Source organism: Coffea arabica, chromosome 2c, assembly GCF_036785885.1.
Source record: "Coffea arabica cultivar ET-39 chromosome 2c, Coffea Arabica ET-39 HiFi, whole genome shotgun sequence".
NCBI lineage: Eukaryota > Viridiplantae > Streptophyta > Magnoliopsida > Gentianales > Rubiaceae > Coffea > Coffea arabica.
The window spans coordinates 75,774,314-75,791,349 of NC_092312.1; the positions used below are offsets into that span (position 1 = coordinate 75,774,314).

The window sequence follows — 17,036 nt, forward strand, 5'->3', positions numbered from 1 at the left end:
GTAGAATTTCTAGTTGCATGTCCTATGGATCTTCCCAATGTTGTTGATCTGAGATTGGTAATTTGGTAGTCAAAAGTAGCAGCAGCTTGCTTGTAGCCCATCTTCTCTCTTAGGGTTATAAACCATGCTTGGAGATAAAGGGCAACATAAGAGGTCATCTGCATCTCTTAAGATTTGTATAACAAATATGGTCATGAATTATTTAAGATCATAAGAGACGAGGAAAGAATGCAGGGGATTCATGATTCAATTTACAGAATGTTTGTCTAGCAGTACTAGATGCAGACTCAAGATCCTCTGGCGAACAAATGCTACACCGCTTTTGAATGCCTAATGGTCTCTGCTCATTCATCATCCTCTGGACGCCTTAAAAATCTGTTCAAAATCAGGCCACATTGGTGGCAGTTAATAAATTCTCTCAGGAATTTGTGCAGAGGGGTGTCAAAAATAAGTGGGTGTATCCCTGGTGGATCTTAAGGGCCGCTCTGGAAAATGTTTCAATTGTTCATTTTCATTCATGCTATTTTGGAGGGCTAAATGAGATTAAAGATTACATGACACAGGACTTTTGGTATCTAATTTCGACACTGCCTCTGATTGGTTTGCCGGTTCGAATCTAGTTTTGACTAATTCCTTGGCAATTATATTGAATCGAACCAGAGAAGTTAGCCAATTTCTCAGTGGAATAATTGGAATACAATGCACTCCAAGCTAGTTGGATTTAGTCCTTCAAATCTTGTAGGCCTGAACGCTGTCTTGCCTGAGGGCCGGTGGTTTAAGGTCTTGTTTGGCAAGCAAGTTTTTGCTCAAGTTTGTCTGCTACAAGTTTTTTAACTACTTTAGCTACAGTAACCTCAAAAATCTTCTCAAAGATTTTAAATTATACACTTCAAAATATCCAAAAATTTACACACTTCAAAAATTTTTTTCTATAACTTCTACAGTAAATTACAGTAAAGTTTTAAACAAATACTCAAAAAACTCACTTGACAAATGAGGGCTAAAGGGAGCGATTAGATAATAATGAATCAGCGGTTTGGTTAACAATATTTAGCAAATTGCAAAGCTTTCGGACCTTTGGCGTGTGTCCTTGACTACTGTTCCAATTGCCCTCAAACTGCAGACAGGAAAGGGGGTCACTGCTTGGATTAATTTATATCTTTAAGGCAGTTGCATCAGCATGTTTTGATCACGACACGAGAAGAAACTGGATTGTGTGAGGTAAATAATAGACAAGGCAATCATGCATGGTCAAATGCTTTGGTTGTACCGAAATTTACATATGTCTTGGGGCACGTTTCCTTCTGTCTCTTCGTGGTAGGGGAGTTGAACAGAAATTAGTTGAAATGTAGTTGGCTCCAGCAGCAGTCTTATAGTCTTACTTGCTCAACTCAACTCAGCTCATGAAGACTGAAGATTGTAGATGAGAAAACACTACTAGTTCCCTGCAAGGCTTCAATTTCAAGTTTCATCTCCAGATAACCATGCAAATAAACTTCTTTCCCCAAGTTTTGATTCCTCATTGTTCTGATGCTTGTGTTCTTGAGTCCGTTTAACCTCTTCTCAACCTCCGCATGCCACTAGTATAACTCTTCTATATTCTAGCCTAAACTCCCAGCACTATAATACTACCTCAAAATCTCGTCATAAACATTCTTTTGATCCTCCTCTGATTTTCTCCCTTCCCTCTCAATCTACGTTCTAGAGAGCATCTAGATGGTCAGTGGACTAAGATTCTTGGATGAATCTGAGGAGCAGCCCTCTTCTGTTTATGGAAGGACAAGATCAAGAAACCCCACCATTACCATTACCAGTACCATCTCCGCCCACCAATCCATCCTTCCTCTTTGCACAACCCCACCTCCCATCTCCTAATTCATCATTGATTTTTCCAAATATTTCTCATTCTCAACCCCTAGTGCTTCAAGATAATCTTCATGACTTGGTAGGCCTCTTTTCTGCTCCACCTCCCACCCCTTCTGGCATTCCAAATATTGCCCATGATAACACTAATGATCAAATAATGATGCCATCGCTGGAAACTGCCCCTTTGACCATCTCTGATAATGCTGTTGCGCCATCGCCTGAGGAGGTGGCCATCAAGGATAAGATCAGAAGGGCGGCTAGCAGCAGTAGTAAAAACAGAAAGAATGCGGTGCCTAAAGTGGTGTTCCAGACAAGGAGCCCGGATGACATACTCGATGATGGGTATCGCTGGAGAAAATATGGACAGAAATCTGTGAAGAACAGCAAGTACCCCAGGTACGTACTTGTATGTTTTACTTTCTGTCAAGAAAAGTTATGAGACTTTTACTTTTGTATTTTTGTGGACTTTGCATTTCGAAACAACTGGACGTTCAAGCACTTGTTAGTGTACAATCTCTTGGCCGTGTGTTTGATAATCAATGATTTTTGCGCTTTCAGTAACTTGGATCCTTGATCAGTTGATCATATCTGCTATGTTTAAAATAGTGGAATTACTTTTACTATATCGCTCTCAAGAAAATTAAGATGTGGTACAATTAACAAAGGCTATCCTTTTTTCAAATGAATTGGTTCTTATACCAAACTTTGAATATCTTTCAGCATCGGTATAATTGAAACTTTCTTAACAGTATCAAATGTGGAAGAAAGAGTTGGGGAAGAACATTTTAGAGTTACATTATTAAAAGTACGTCAAAAGTTCCATTTATGCATTGTTAGAGTTTAAAGCAAGAAAAAAATTTTCCCACCTAAACTTTATTTTTTTTACTAGAAAAAAATGATCTTGGAAAGAATAACAACGCACCACGAATATCAATATTTGCCGTCCAAATCTGGAAACCATGCATGTTTCTATTGTCTTATCAGATTATGGGGGAAAGAAATTAAAGCATACAAGAAGTAAAACATTTTTGTGCCATAGATAGGAAATCATCAAGTATAGAACAACAGAATACAGCAAACTTGTTTTTTTTGTACGTAGTAGTATATTTCAATGAAGCTGATTTTGGTGGAGGAAGTTTTTGACATCCCTTATGATCGATTTGATCTGGTGATCTTTCTTTTGCCAACTGATGAATAAAATGGACAAATGAAGGAGCTATTATCGGTGCTCGCATCACACATGCAACGTCAAGAAACAAGTCCAGAGGCTGTCAAAAGACACAAGCATCGTTGTGACAACCTACGAAGGAATTCACAACCATCCCTGTGAGAAGCTCATGGAAACTCTTTCTCCTCTCCTCGAGCAAATACAATTCCTCACCAGGCCGGTTTTAATGTAACCATACGAGAAAGCTCAAGCCAAGTGCTCAAGTGGATGCATCCGCCTGTTTGTATGTTACCTCTTGCTACTGCAATACGTATGTATAATTTGGGTGTCAACTTTTTTTTTTTTTTTTTACTAATTTACATCAATTTTATTCAAGAATATGTGACAATTATGTGCCATTTTGTTCCTTTTTTTTTTTTTTTCCTTTTTCTTGCGTATAAGTTGTGAGATGCTATATATTACTGTATGTTACCTCTTGCTACTGCAATACGTATGTATAATTTGGGTGTCAAATTTTTTTTTTTTACTAATTTACATCAATTTTATTCAAGAATATGTGACAATTATGTGCCATTTTGTTCCTTTTTTTTTTTTTTTTCCTTTTTCTTGCGTATAAGTTGTGAGATGCTATATATTACTGTATATTACTACATCATAACATCTAGGGGTGCAAACGAGCCGAGCTCGAGTCGAGCTTTGGCTAATCGAGCCGAGCTCGAGTTAATTTTGTGAAGCTCGAACTTGAGCTCGAGCTTAAAAAATAAAAAAATTTATTATTATTTTATTTTTAAAAATAAAAAACAATTATTTATTTTTAAAAATGAATAAAATAATAAATTTTTTAATAAATAATAAAAATATTAGGGATATATATGTAATTTTACTATTAAAATAAAAATAAAAATAAAAATATATATATATATAATTGAGCTCGCGAGCACGAGCTTAATGTTTTTGAGCTCGAACTCGAGATCGACTTAATTAACTCAAACTTGACTCGAACTCGATATTGACAAGCTCGAGTCGAGCTCGTATTCGAGTTCGATTCGCGAAACACCCCTAATAACATCCACACTATATGATGATGTTCAGGGGAAGGTAACAATTATTAATAGGATAAAATATAGAAAAGCCCCTTGAGATTAAGCGAACGTACAAAAAAACTCCATATAGTTTCAAAACATATACTCTAATATCTCGTGATTTGAATTAATTTAAAAAAGCGACGAAAATCATCTGAATTAATAGGTTTGAAATACACCGCTTCCTTTGAGAGTATTTGTACTGAAAACAAACAAATTTTTAGTTGATATACCTATTATACCCCAAGAGTTATAATACAAAAAAGGCCAATGTGGTTAACCAAACCTACAGAAAAGTCCCTTATGGTTTTAAATCATACAATACAATATCTCGTGATTTGAACTAATGTAAAAAATTGACAAAAATTATTTAAATTAACGAGTTTGAGGTTGCTTGACATGGAAAATAATTTTTTAAATCAAATTTTTAGATGATATACTATTAAACCCCTTAGAACTCATAAAATTTCCAAAAAAAATCCAAAACTCCCAAATACAACTCCACTTATTTGTATACATAAAATAAATAAATAAATAAAAATTTTCAAATAAAACTCACCTTATTTCTATACACAAAATAAATAAATAAAAACTTCAAAATACAACTTACTTTATTTCTATGCACAAAATAAATAAATAAATAAAAGCAACATGTAACCATAGCCATAGGGGGCTTTTTGTAAATTGGATTAACCACAGAGGGTTTTTCCTTAAATATGCTTAAGAGGATCATTGTTGGAAGGTCTTTTATTACCTATCTATATATATGTTAGGGTCATTTCATCCGCCTCTGTTAGTTTTGACAATTTCCGTTGCTATTTCAAATTAGTTCAAATCATGAAGGGTCAAAATGTATGATTTGAAACAATAAGAGATTTTTCTGTAGGTTAACTGAATCATAGGAACTTTTTTGTATTTTACCCTTATTAATACGTGTACATGTGTTAGCCAGTGCTGGACATCACTTTTGAAAAACCCTTTTTTTAAACCCTTTCTTCTCGTTCTCATCCTTTTGATGGAGTCAGCAGGTTTCATGAGAAAATGAAATCCGCATCGTTTTTTCCTCAATGCATGACATGAGAAACATATTTCTTCTATGGAAAATAGGTGAAACTATTTTATTTTGAGAAAGTAAAGCTGTACGGCTCACCGTCTGCCTACAGAGTAGGCCTTGTTAACCCAAAAAAAAAAAAAAAATGGCAAGAAAGAGGAAGCTCTAAACTAAGAGCTACTCACATTAGAACAAAACTAAAATCTAAAATGCACGATAGAGACATGTAAAGCAGCAGAGTGGCAAGGCCAAATTTAATTTAAACGGTAAAAGATGTAGGAGACAAAAAGACAGGAAATTGAAATTAAACTTGCAACAAAAACTGTGATGGGCTCTTTGTATTCAGTTCTAAATGAACGATGATGGCTAAATATGTATTTATTTGTAAGCTATTAAATAGAAAAAACAAAAACTGTACACTCCCACAATCCTACACTTAACCATACAATCCTATCTCACAGCACACTCCCACGAATGGCTGCTTCAGCTCCTTAATAATGGATTAGTCGAATCTACTAACTACGCTTTTATGACTTCGTTTGAGAAGCGCTTGCACTTCTATCAGCAACAGCATTGGTTAATGGCCCACGAATAGATACTGCACTGGAAGGGGGTCGCGAAGCTTGTGCCCGCAGTGTTGGTTGAATGCCAAACTGTTGTAGTGCAGCAGAATAAGCCTCACCTCTAAGGCCACCCCTCATCCTATTTGTAGGCCTCCAATGTGCTGATTCACCATCAGCTGCATCTAACGACTGCAGTTCATCATTTCTGATTCTTCTTGCCTCAACGACCACTGTTGAATCAACCATCATAGAATTCATCCTCGAGCTTGCTCTTGGTGTTGTGAATAGAAAAGGAGCGTCTTTTGGTAAGCGGGCAGCTTGATGAACAGCACTGCTGGTTTGGATTGTCGCAATTCTTTTCCCCGGTTCCATTGGAGCGGGAACTGAACTGCAGACCACACTCTCAGTGTTGCTCAAGGCTTCACCTGTGTTCAAGTTTGAAAGACTCCAGTGCTGTTGAATTTGCTGCTTGAAGGACAGCCTGGTTGAGGAAATGTTAGCACCTGAGCTTTGTGCATGAGGAGGACCATCTTTTTGAAGAAGCTGGACAGAATTGTGATGAGAGCCATTGTTTACTGGACCCTGTGATAAAGTAAAACTTCGTAATATTGCAGTACTGAAGATATACAATGAGGAGGAACAAACAATTCACGCTGCATATATCCAATAATAATCTACCACTTAGCAAATAATGGTACACATAACACCACGTAACAACAAAGCAAACTTCCTGAGGTAACAAGTAGATAGAACATTCGGGACACTGTTGCAGGAAACCTTCACCAACTAGAAGTGTCAATCTAGTGGAGGCCTGGTCTCAAGCCAGTATGCCTACAGTTATGATCACTGAATTATCAAACCTAGCCATGAAAATATCAGTCTCTGCCCATCTATTTCTCTAGGTGGAGAAATAAATTAATCACCATCATACATTCTAAAGAATCATGTTGGGGCATTCCAAATGGATTCCCTGGAATTAGCCATTCACAAAGCACCCAACGTACCAGCTTCTTCATCAAGTCGTTTTGCACTTGTGGATGGTGAAAAGAGGTGCTGCTACATGTAGAAGGCTAGGCATCATTCGTAACCCTGTCATTCTAATGATCTTATCCATAAAAATCACAGATACCCATTTTATAGATCTTGTAGTTAATATCAAGAGTTAAACATAAAATACTATGGTCATACTAGACATTGTTTTTCATTTCTCTCATTGACTAAATAATACCCATGCTTGAATGAAGCTAAAAGAGGAGCAGACTCCAATGTGGTTGGGGTAATAAAAGCTGGTAAAGAAACACGAACCAGAATGTTCAACTTGAAAAGACAGAGGAAGCTATACATACCTTGATGTTAAATGCTGAGCAAAGCACATTTAATGGGGGCTTCTGTGTGGGCACAGAAGTTCCAGCAGCAGAAACAATTTCATTGTAATTCTGCAAAGATGTGCTTCTGTCTGTTGTAGACCTACTCTCATCATTCTGCTGCCCAACTTGACTGTCTCCAGACATTTGAGAGGGATGGTCCTTGTCTTCTTTCCATGCTCCATTTGCTGACATAATAACATTACCAACCTTTTCTTCTGCCTCACTCAAGACCTACAAAGACGCAAATGATCATCCATCCAAAAAAGTAGGCTAATGAATGTGAAATCTGACAGACCTTTACAAAATTCGGGTCGATGCATATGTCCACATAGCAAACTGGCTGCTTGCAATGAGGACATTCCCAAGAAGGTCTCTTTGAGTTGATCTCCAGGAAGTTGTCATAATCAAAGCACTATTCATGCAAAGAATTTCAAAGAAAATATCAGAAAAGACTTGACTATTAGCCATAATATTTGTTACCAGTCCTTTGGACATCGAAAAGCCACTGGTGCCAATTACTATGCAGTCATAAACCATAGAATATGAAGGCAATAGGTGGATGCTCTGTACTGAAGGTCAACAGGTTCATAGAAGCTGCAGCTATGTGTACTGCAGAATTTGGAATTCACAGGATAAAAAATGATAAAAGAGAACAAACTACTGTTATTATTTACTACGTTACGGCTGGATCAGTTAGCTCTGAGATGATTGATGCCTTCCATGTTTTATTTATCTCGGCCTCTAAATTTGTACAAATAAAAATTAAGAGAGGCAGAAGAACATTAAGCTTTATAATATTTTGGGTAACAAAAAGGTTAGTCTCTAAAAGTATTCAATTACAGCCAAATTAGTTTATAATATTTTAGTTTAAACAAATGACAGAAAAGTCTTTAAGTGTTGAGGTGTGTTTTAGCAATCCTAGAAGAATGGATATACCAGTTTGTTTTCAATATTATTCATTACACAAGCTTTCAAGAAACTTGGAATAATCTTCTTTGTAGTTCATAATCAATAGTGAGCCTCCATTGTATCTCTCCTCCACGTGCGATTTCCAGAAAGCCACAGAGGGGTTTCTATGGTTCGTAGATTTTTTCTTAGTTCCATTTTGTAGCTATAATCTTCTCTTTATGGTTTCCATTAGATGACACTCTGTTCAACAAAAAGTTTAGAGCTCTTCTATATAACCAGGCTCAGGTTCATTTTGCAGTTCTCTTTGCTCCATTTTTACCTTAATCTTCTCTTTCGTGGTTTCTATTAGTCAAACTTTGCTGAATCAGTACTTGTGGCTGTTTTCAATCAATAAGACTCCAGATAAGTTTGACGGTGTCAGTAATCCTCAGAAATGAGTCTACTTTTGGAGAAGTCTGACACAATCATTATATATGAAACTATCTGCTGTAGCTGACTAGAAATTAATTAAAGACAAAACCAATTAGGAGCTTTTTTGAAGACAACTTGATGTCCGTGAAAGAAAACTTAATTAATACCTCTAGATGGTAAGCTCAGGAGATTAAAACATACTAAATGAATAGGCACGGAGCTCAAATTGTGGATTTAACAGAAGAAGTCAGTATTGAATCGGAAACTGGAGAATTAGGATTATGTGGCCCATCAGCAGACAAGGTGTCTGCTCCTACACAAGCTCCATGCTTGTCTGCACCAATTGACACAATGTACAGGCATCTGTACGTAATACTGCAACATAATTACGCTATCTGGATGTCAGACTTGAAGAATAGATTCTTATTTGAAATGTTCATGACATGCAGTTACTAAGATAAGGACTGGCTAAGGTAATCAGTTTATCTATTCACTCTCAGGCCATCAGTCTAGAGCTCACATGCTTGGGCAAAGGCATCAATGGGAAACCATATACGAATTATTAAAATTCATATATAAATTGTTTATGGGTATACATTAAGCATACTTCCATTACTGTACGAGTCAGAGCTATAAGATGCCTGGATCATCTTTCCCAAAACATCTCCCATGTGTCCACACGTCAGTGCTAAGCGCATACTCGGACATAGTACAGTACTTTCACATCTAATAGTAATATCGCCAGCTTACCTGAAAGTGCTTGCAGAGTTTCCCTTTCACAGGCATTTTTATACGAGATTTGCTGATTAAAAAAGAAAATTGGAAGGAAAATGAGCTACATGGTATTCATGAAAAAGGCCAAAAATTTAATTCCAAAGATGAAACATCAGTCATACAAACTTCACCCCTATCAGGAATAAACTCTCGTTTGAATATATTGTACAGTATAATGTTACTTTTTGATCTTTAAGCTAGCATATGAGAAAACAGACCTTATGGGGCAGTTGAGTGAAATTTTCGATGACATCTGCATGGTCTGAGTTTCTGATAACATTAAGAAAGCAACTTAATGTCTCAGTTCATAATTAACAGAACAAAGATACATCAGATTGATTCTGATAAGCCTCAAGAATCCTACTGCTTCAACTGGTTACCTGAGTTAGTTAAAGCAATTGGCTTTACATCTTGCAGCTCCAGCAGATTAAAAGATTGTGTAGTAGTCATCACAGCAATGACAACAAGATAATTACCTGCAGAATATTTCTTCAAAAATGGGAACAAGAATGGAAGACTTCCTACCAACTTAAGAAAGAATACAAGTTTTTGTGCGTACCCTTAAATTGACCAATGGCTTGCAGACAATTAACTCCAAATTTAAGCTTTCCGGTCACGTTTGTAGGAAGTTGAGGCCCTCTGTCCTGGCATAGAGACAAAGAGGGAAAAAGGAAAAGAATGCACCACAAACTCAATAAAAAAATGTGCAATGTCATTCAGATCATCATAAGTGTATATTACATGTAAGAAAAACTCTTCAACATAAAGGCTTGGTTAGAAATAACCAGACCATTGATACAATAGTCCTTCCTTCTACTCCTTGTCCATTTAAAAGGAAGCTATCACAAAACACAAACAACAGTGAGAGAAGAAACATGTCTTAAAAAGAATAACAACAATGCAGGTCATACTTCGCTTCTGCTGGAGTGATGATACAGGCAGATGTCGCCAAGTTGTCTACGTGAACTACAAGTAGGTGCTGCATAGAATTTGAATGAGTCGTTGGATAGAAATGAATACAAGCTCCAATTGTTGCTTTCTTTGCAAAGAACAGAGAAAAGATTAAAGATGACAGCATGAAATGTGATCAAAAGGAAATAATGGCTATTATTAGACAAGTTCAGTGCCTATACATGTTGGGTATTTGTACATAACAATACTCAAAGAGGAAGAAGAAGGTCTTAAAATGTCCATGGACAGGGAGATCCAACGAGAACCCACTGAGTAATTAGATGTTGCAATAAACAATTTTGGACTCTCAGAAATATTCTATATGTAAACCTTCTAAATCTGTACAACAGAAACATACGAAATATATTTGGACAGCATATGTCATGCATAAGTAACAGTGTAGCTTTATTTGAATATCAAATATAACCCAGAGGTAAAAGTCTTCATTTCTCATCTTAAGACAGGGCTTCATTCATACCCACTTGCCGCTTCCCACTTCTTCCTTTTCCCTTCACTCATAAAAGAATATTGTTTTTCTGGCTATAACATTACTCTTGTTCCTTTTAAAAGGTTAGAATCATTTATTTAGAACCTTTTCACTTTAAAAAGGAAATACAACATGAAACAAGATGAAGTCACAATTAAGAAAAGACTCCAAACTAACCAACATTAAAGTTTTAGAGGATATGACAACTTCTAATTATTCACTTTACTTAATAACATAATGTCAACTAATGCAACGTGAACTTACTACTTTTTCCTGCTTTGGAGATATTGTACCCCTTCTGATTGGGAAGTTGGCCACACAAAATCTATACCCAGACTGCAAAGGTACAAACTATTAAGTCACTATTAAGTCTTGCTGCTACATGCCACAGAATCATCTTCTATGATTAAATTTATGAACCTACCTGCAGTTGTACAGAAAAAAGCAATCTCTCTACCTTCATGTTTGGGTAGAATCTGCAGATGAGAGATACCCATTACGAATTTCAATATTTGCATTATGCCTAAATAACTGTGAAAGTTATATATTGTGATACATCAAGAGGCAGTGAGTAAGCACATGTGAGAGGAAATAGATAGGGATAATATATGCACGTGCACACAAGTATAATAAGTAGTGAAGGATAAATCTCTATTTCCGGTTGTGTTATGCCTGTTACCATTTAAGGTTAATGCAGATGTTAAGTAATGGTTAAAATCAGAATGTAAAGATTGAGATTCATTCATCTATTGATCAAGGCAAAAAATACCTGTAAAGAGACTTTCCAACAGGAAAAGGCAAAATTAAATTCTCTAATTTTTTTTAACTTAAATGCACTAAGGGAAGCTTTCCTTCAAAATTTTATGGACCACAAGTAAAAACTGAGGGCCATGACATCGATCTTCCTTTATGGCAAAACTACACATAAATTATGTCTCCATGGCATCCGAAAGTGGCCTTTTATCATCCATAATTTATCGACAGTGGGGGCAATGACAGAGATATGCATTAATATTTGGGCCAAGGACCAGAGTCTTTAATATTCAAAAATTCCAACCGAAAGAGAAACAGTCTAAGCAGATAACATCGAAAGCCATAACAATATCGCTTTGTTGTTGAACTTATTCTGGAGTAGAAAATAGAAATGGTAAATAAACAACATCCAACTGTGTGTTTAGTGTATCAACTTAGGAAGGTGCCAATATGAGCAACTCCATTTACAAAACAAGCATTCAATCCAATGTCAATTATTTAAGTATTCTTCTGCATGTCCTATGAATACTTAGTTAATATGATGCAGAGATCAACTGTTGAAAACTCATCTTAGCTAACTTTTCTCATGCATATGGAATGTGTTGGAAACACAATATAGTTACAACAGCCTGAGAGGACATTTCACTCAAATTACAAAATTCCGTTGTTGTGTAGCACAAAGCAAAGGATGATGACTTGACCTTGACATTACCACTGACACCCAGTAAGAGGCATGAGCTGGTTCAATGAGAATATACTCAGGATCTGAGAAGGATTTCATGGCCTGATTATTCACCAAAACAAGAATCAGATGCATGTCATATCACTGTAGTTCATTGCGTCCAATGAAGAAAACACATAATTTCCAACTGACCTCCTTGGCAAGTTTTAGGAGATCATCAGTTTCTTGATCAGAAAACCACTCAAGCTTACAAGCGCACTGAAAAAAGATCATCATAGTTGACCATATCAGAAGTAATTTAATCTCCTTCTTTTAGGATGAGGATATATCTGAGAGCTTTAGCTTGGCATTTCATCCAAAACCAAAGTATACCAAAAAGAAGGAGGAACAGTACAAAGGATAAGGTATCATTAAAATTCTCAGATGCATAAAGCTTTATCCAATTTACAAGAACCCTGGCATAAAGTGAACGTTCTATATAACTACGGATGTGGATCCAAATGCTCTATGTCTGGCAAGTTATACCATCTAAGAAGCAATTGATAGTTGTATGTCACACATACACAGTGTGTATCCCCACATGTGTAGATAAAAATAGTGTGATAAAAATCACTTGAAATATTTTAAGCAAACCGTGGGTTAGTGCTCATTTTTCATCCACTTGGCTATGATTATTATGTCCCATAATGTATTGAAGATCATTTTAGTCTACTTTTCTATTTTAAAATGAAGAAGCTGGAAAAGGTTCCTCATATATAATGTATGAATGGAAAACCATAATTACAACATGAGCATTGTGTAACCATACATAACAAAGATCATTTTGATCTACTTTTCCATTCTCCACATGAAATAATAGAGGAGATGAATTTATCACGCTACCTATTATAGCAGCAAGTTTGTGAAGTCCAATGCATGAATTACTTCTGTGAAGATTAAAAACTACGGGGAGGATAAGAAATTAAATGGTCAAGTCAAAAGGGAATAAACTCCACACAAGTGAAGTAGTTAACCATCATCCAAGTACCTCAAAAAAGAAAATGCATATGGAAAAAGAATTGGCTCAGATCTAAACTATGGCAACCTAAGTTTATACACAAAGAAGTATAGTAATAATCTTATCCATCAGTACAAAGCAAACCAAACATGAGCTGACACAATCAGGTTTCTGACTGCAGAAAGGTTCAGACATTCGCTTAATTGCTTTCCAGTGAACAGACTAATTGCCTCTTATACCTGAATAGACATTGTGAGCATCATTAAACCCACTTGGACAGCCAAATTATTAGGAGATCCATACACCTGGATGATCACCAAGAATATGTTAAATTATCATGTTATTTAAGTGATTCCATACTAAAGAGGACAGATAAACAGAGAAAGCATGTGTTGAAAATGTAAAGAAGGATGAACAAGAAAAATGCCTGTGATTTTCCTTTCATGACTTATACTTATCCATGAAACATTGTTTTTCAACTTATGAAAGATTTGCTTTACCAGAAAAGTCTGTCTGTAATTGGCAATACTGATCAGTTTAAATCGCCAAAGAGTTAAATGTAACCCCAGATGAGAACAATATGATTTATAATTAGAAAGTTAGTCACCATTCCAAGCAAATGGCTTACCTGATTTACCAAGGATCCACTACTTAAGCATGACTTACCTGTTTCAACAGTGGGGGTAAGTCGCGACGTCTTCTGGGGACCTCATTGTTTGCAACTGCATGGTCAATACCTCTGCATTTAGCAATAGAAGGGGTCAGTCAGCGACGACAGGATCAAACTAACTAGTAACAGCACATACTATGGATTGGCTATGTTGGATTTTCAAACATTTCAAGGCAAAACACAGCTCAAACAACCAATCATTTAGATTATTTGGCCTTGATTAAGTAAAGATCAGCCACATATCGACTAAATATGTCATGAACACAAACCTACGTGGCAAATATATGCTTTTGAGCAGGTTTTGCATTTGTGAAATAGATAAACTGGATGCATTAACTTTTCAAACAAAGATAAGTGCAGGTTTCAAACAAGTAGTCATTGTAACAGTTTTGCAGTTAGGTAAGATAAATCAATCATGCAGAGATTAAACAGAAACATAGATTAGTAAGTACATGCTTGTGAGTTGATGTTCTACATTTGAAATATATCCCTGATAATTTCATATGCCAAGTACCAGATCAGTTTACAAGAGAAATCCCCAAGTGTTAGTTGCTTTCCACTATCTTTGAAAATTTCTTTCCGTGTAATCAGCTGCTCACTCTCTCCCTCTCTCACACCACAAGCATCCTCCGCAGCTTCATACCCACAAGCACCCTCCATTCCAGAACCAAGAGAAGAAAAATAAAACAAAAAATGAAGAAGAAGAAAACCTGTTAAAACCTCCTAGCCAGCTTCATAGTGATTGAATAATCCTCTCATAAAGCTATATCGAATTAAAAATGAGAGCACTTTAGTTGTATAATAACAGGATAAGCACGTGAAGATATCAAAGCCACCATCAATTTGTTAATAGATATCAAGAACTAAAACATTCACGTATCTGAGATACCTCATGACAATAAAATCCCACATTCAATTCCATGAAATAAAAAGCAAAATTGAAAAAAAAAGAAAAAAAGAAAGAGTAATCAACTGTGTTCATGATCACGAAGCAAGAGTAGCAGTTACAAAGCAAGGAAAGGAGAGAAGCGAGAGACAGACTTGGCCAAGGAGAAGCAGAGGTCGGCTAGTAGAGGAGGATTGTTGAGGAGAACCCCAGCATCCAAATGCATGGACATCAAGTCCACAACCTTAGCTACCAGGATCGACGCTGCCCCATCCCTGCCATCCGGCAAGGCTTTCACCACCCTGCTGCTGCAGGTGGTGGTGGTGGAAGGTCCCCCTGTGCAAGGCTGCTGCTGCATCACTCCCCACTATTTCTCTGTCGCTCTGGATTATTAAGACTGCAATTTTTTTTCCCCTTTTTGGTTTAATTTTCTTGAACCCGGTCTGTTTGCGGCTGATGTATATCTGGTGTGGTGAGTGGTGGCAGAGCTGTTATGATTTGAATGAGGCGTTGGGTTTATGTGAATTCTGGGGACGGAGTCTGACAATCAAGGTAAGCAGTCCTTACCGTCCTTTTCGTCTTCTACAGACCATCGCCAGCAGAAAGCCAATGGTCAACTTCCTTCCCGTGCGTTACCTCTCTTTCGTCTTATCCTCCGACACACAACAAATATTAAGACACTAATACGTTTTCTAAAAGATAAGAGATTGTTTGAAATGTTTAGAATAATTACCGTGAACTTTTGTTGAATGTGATTCACAAGATAGAAGGGTTGTGTTAGAATCTAAATTATACAAAAGTATTGATGACTAACATACATTATTATTTTCCTGTTTTTATTTTTGTGAAGCACTTAGGTAGCCTTTTTTTTTATTGAAAAATTACTTAAGAGTGAAATTTGTTTTGGCAGCTATATATTTTGAGAAAAAGCTACAAAATATGATAGAAACAATTCATGATAAATATAAAGTGTCAAATTCCAATATGAGTCTTTCAAATTGAAAGCTAATGTAAATTATTTATCGTCTTGAAAGTTGTACATCGAGTCTAATTCTCTTGCTTTTCATGTCGAAATTAACCTAATAAGACAAACATATGTAGATGACTCTAAAGTGAGAGAAAATTCTTTTTAAAAAATGGATTATACGAGATACACAAATCATCTTTAAAGCATACAACTTATTGAAAAGTCCCTTTTATATTGTCAAGTTGGAAATAGTTAGTTACTAAGACCTAATTATGAGTTAGTACATGGGAAATTTTATAAGTAATTCTGATCCATGCAATAACAAACATTTTTTGGAATCCGTTGAACTTGAATTGGTATTTTCGCCGCCACAATTATTGTGAAGAGACATCTTCAATAATAAGTCTTGGACATTTCATTTGTAATAGAAAATGTGTGTATAAATAAAAATAGACCACACTTAAAATCGAGCCAAGTTGACTCCGTGGTAATACGATCAGCTAAGCCTTATTTGGCGAACCCGGGAGCTACCTCTGTTCACGGCCACTATGGGGAAATCCTATATGAAGGAGATATCCGGCTCTCCCGCTGGTTACTTTGCCTTGTCGTTTGGGTGTCCTTTTAAGTTAGATTCTTGGTGAACCTTGCTCGGATTCTGAGGATTGATCTCTCTCAGCAGGCCCAAATGTGCTCCCATTACTTTGGATCAGCTTTTGGAATCTTCCATTCCCACAATGCTCCACTAGTCAGAACGGGTCGCTTTTATGTTAATGTTTAACTCCAAAACCAAATTTTTTTTTTCTTTTTGGTTACTGAGCAGTGAGTATTGATTGATAAATTGATATACAAATGAGCAACACCTGGTTAGCTTTAGCAAACGGTTTTCGAAGTAATGCAATTCGGAACATTGATAGCATAGCCATCTTCAAATATTTTTCTCCACCAAAAATATTATTGTTAAGATGAAATTGCTTTTGTCAAGAAAAAAATAATCAAAATAGTTCAATGGTAGTTTAATTCCCATTGATTCCTCTTTTTTCCAAACACGGAAAGAAACACACACATACACTTAATTACACTAAGCACGAGAGTTAACGGATAAATCGATCCGATAAACAAGCAGTATAAGGGAGACCCACAGAGCAACCCGATTCAGTCAATTGGTGACAGGACGGGCACCCCATGCACCTTATACTCAGGATGAAGACCCCACGATCTTCTGATGTGGGATGGAAGCCCAACGCCCCGTGCACACCCTCACCAAATATGGATTTGTTTTTTCCAGACACCGAAAGAAACACACATACACACTTAATTAGACTAAGGGGGACCCACAGAGCAACCCGATCCAGCCAATTGGTGATAGAACGGACACCCCATGGACCTTAAACCCAGGATGAAAACCCCACGATCTTTCGATTTGGGATAGAAGCTTCCATTGATTCCTCTTAA

At 36.5% G+C, this 17,036-nt stretch overlaps 2 protein-coding genes across 7 annotated transcripts; one reads left to right on the forward strand and one right to left on the reverse strand.

Annotated features, from left to right (window-relative positions):
- Nucleotides 1-1,154: 1,154 nt before the first annotated feature.
- LOC113723752 (uncharacterized) lies at nt 1,155-3,422 on the forward strand. Its single transcript, XM_027246730.2, has 2 exons — nt 1,155-2,262; nt 3,080-3,422. The coding sequence occupies exons 1-2, from the start codon at nt 1,742-1,744 to the stop codon at nt 3,264-3,266; spliced, it is 708 nt and encodes a 235-aa protein (XP_027102531.1). The 5' UTR covers nt 1,155-1,741; the 3' UTR covers nt 3,267-3,422.
- Nucleotides 3,423-5,448: 2,026 nt separating this feature from the next.
- On the reverse strand, nt 5,449-15,251 carry LOC113733243 (E4 SUMO-protein ligase PIAL2-like). 6 transcript variants are annotated; one of them, XM_072076590.1, is made up of 17 exons: nt 14,773-14,912; nt 14,442-14,494; nt 13,728-13,800; nt 13,301-13,366; nt 12,257-12,322; nt 12,084-12,166; nt 11,054-11,105; nt 10,894-10,980; nt 10,103-10,230; nt 9,982-10,030; nt 9,751-9,835; nt 9,572-9,667; nt 9,410-9,461; nt 9,168-9,219; nt 7,393-7,509; nt 7,077-7,328; nt 5,449-6,312 (listed from the first exon to the last, which is right to left on the reverse strand). In XM_072076590.1, exons 4-17 carry the CDS (start codon nt 13,322-13,324, stop codon nt 5,695-5,697), a joined length of 1,761 nt encoding a protein of 586 aa, XP_071932691.1. In that variant the 5' UTR covers nt 13,325-13,366; nt 13,728-13,800; nt 14,442-14,494; nt 14,773-14,912; the 3' UTR covers nt 5,449-5,694. The 6 variants fall into 6 exon arrangements, with proteins under 6 accessions (XP_071932691.1, XP_071932690.1, XP_071932688.1 ...); XM_072076589.1 differs by lacking the exon at nt 14,442-14,494 and having other exon boundaries at nt 10,103-10,170; nt 10,894-10,965; nt 14,773-15,251; XM_072076587.1 differs by lacking the exon at nt 14,442-14,494 and having other exon boundaries at nt 10,894-10,965; nt 14,773-15,251.
- Nucleotides 15,252-17,036: the final 1,785 nt, after the last annotated feature.

Coding starts and splice junctions, on each gene's coding strand:
- LOC113733243 (XM_072076586.1), bottom strand. CDS start 14,975: ATGCAGCAGCAGCCTTGCACAGGGGGACCTTCCACCACCACCACCTGC. Junction 9,836..9,981: donor GAAGGACTATTGTATCAATG/GTCTGGTTATTT, acceptor TCTCTATGCCAG/GACAGAGGGCCTCAACTTCC. Junction 9,462..9,571: donor AATTGCTTTAACTAACTCAG/GTAACCAGTTGA, acceptor TAATGTTATCAG/AAACTCAGACCATGCAGATG.
- LOC113723752 (XM_027246730.2), top strand. CDS start 1,742: ATGAATCTGAGGAGCAGCCCTCTTCTGTTTATGGAAGGACAAGATCAA. Junction 2,263..3,079: donor AAGAACAGCAAGTACCCCAG/GTACGTACTTGT, acceptor GGACAAATGAAG/GAGCTATTATCGGTGCTCGC.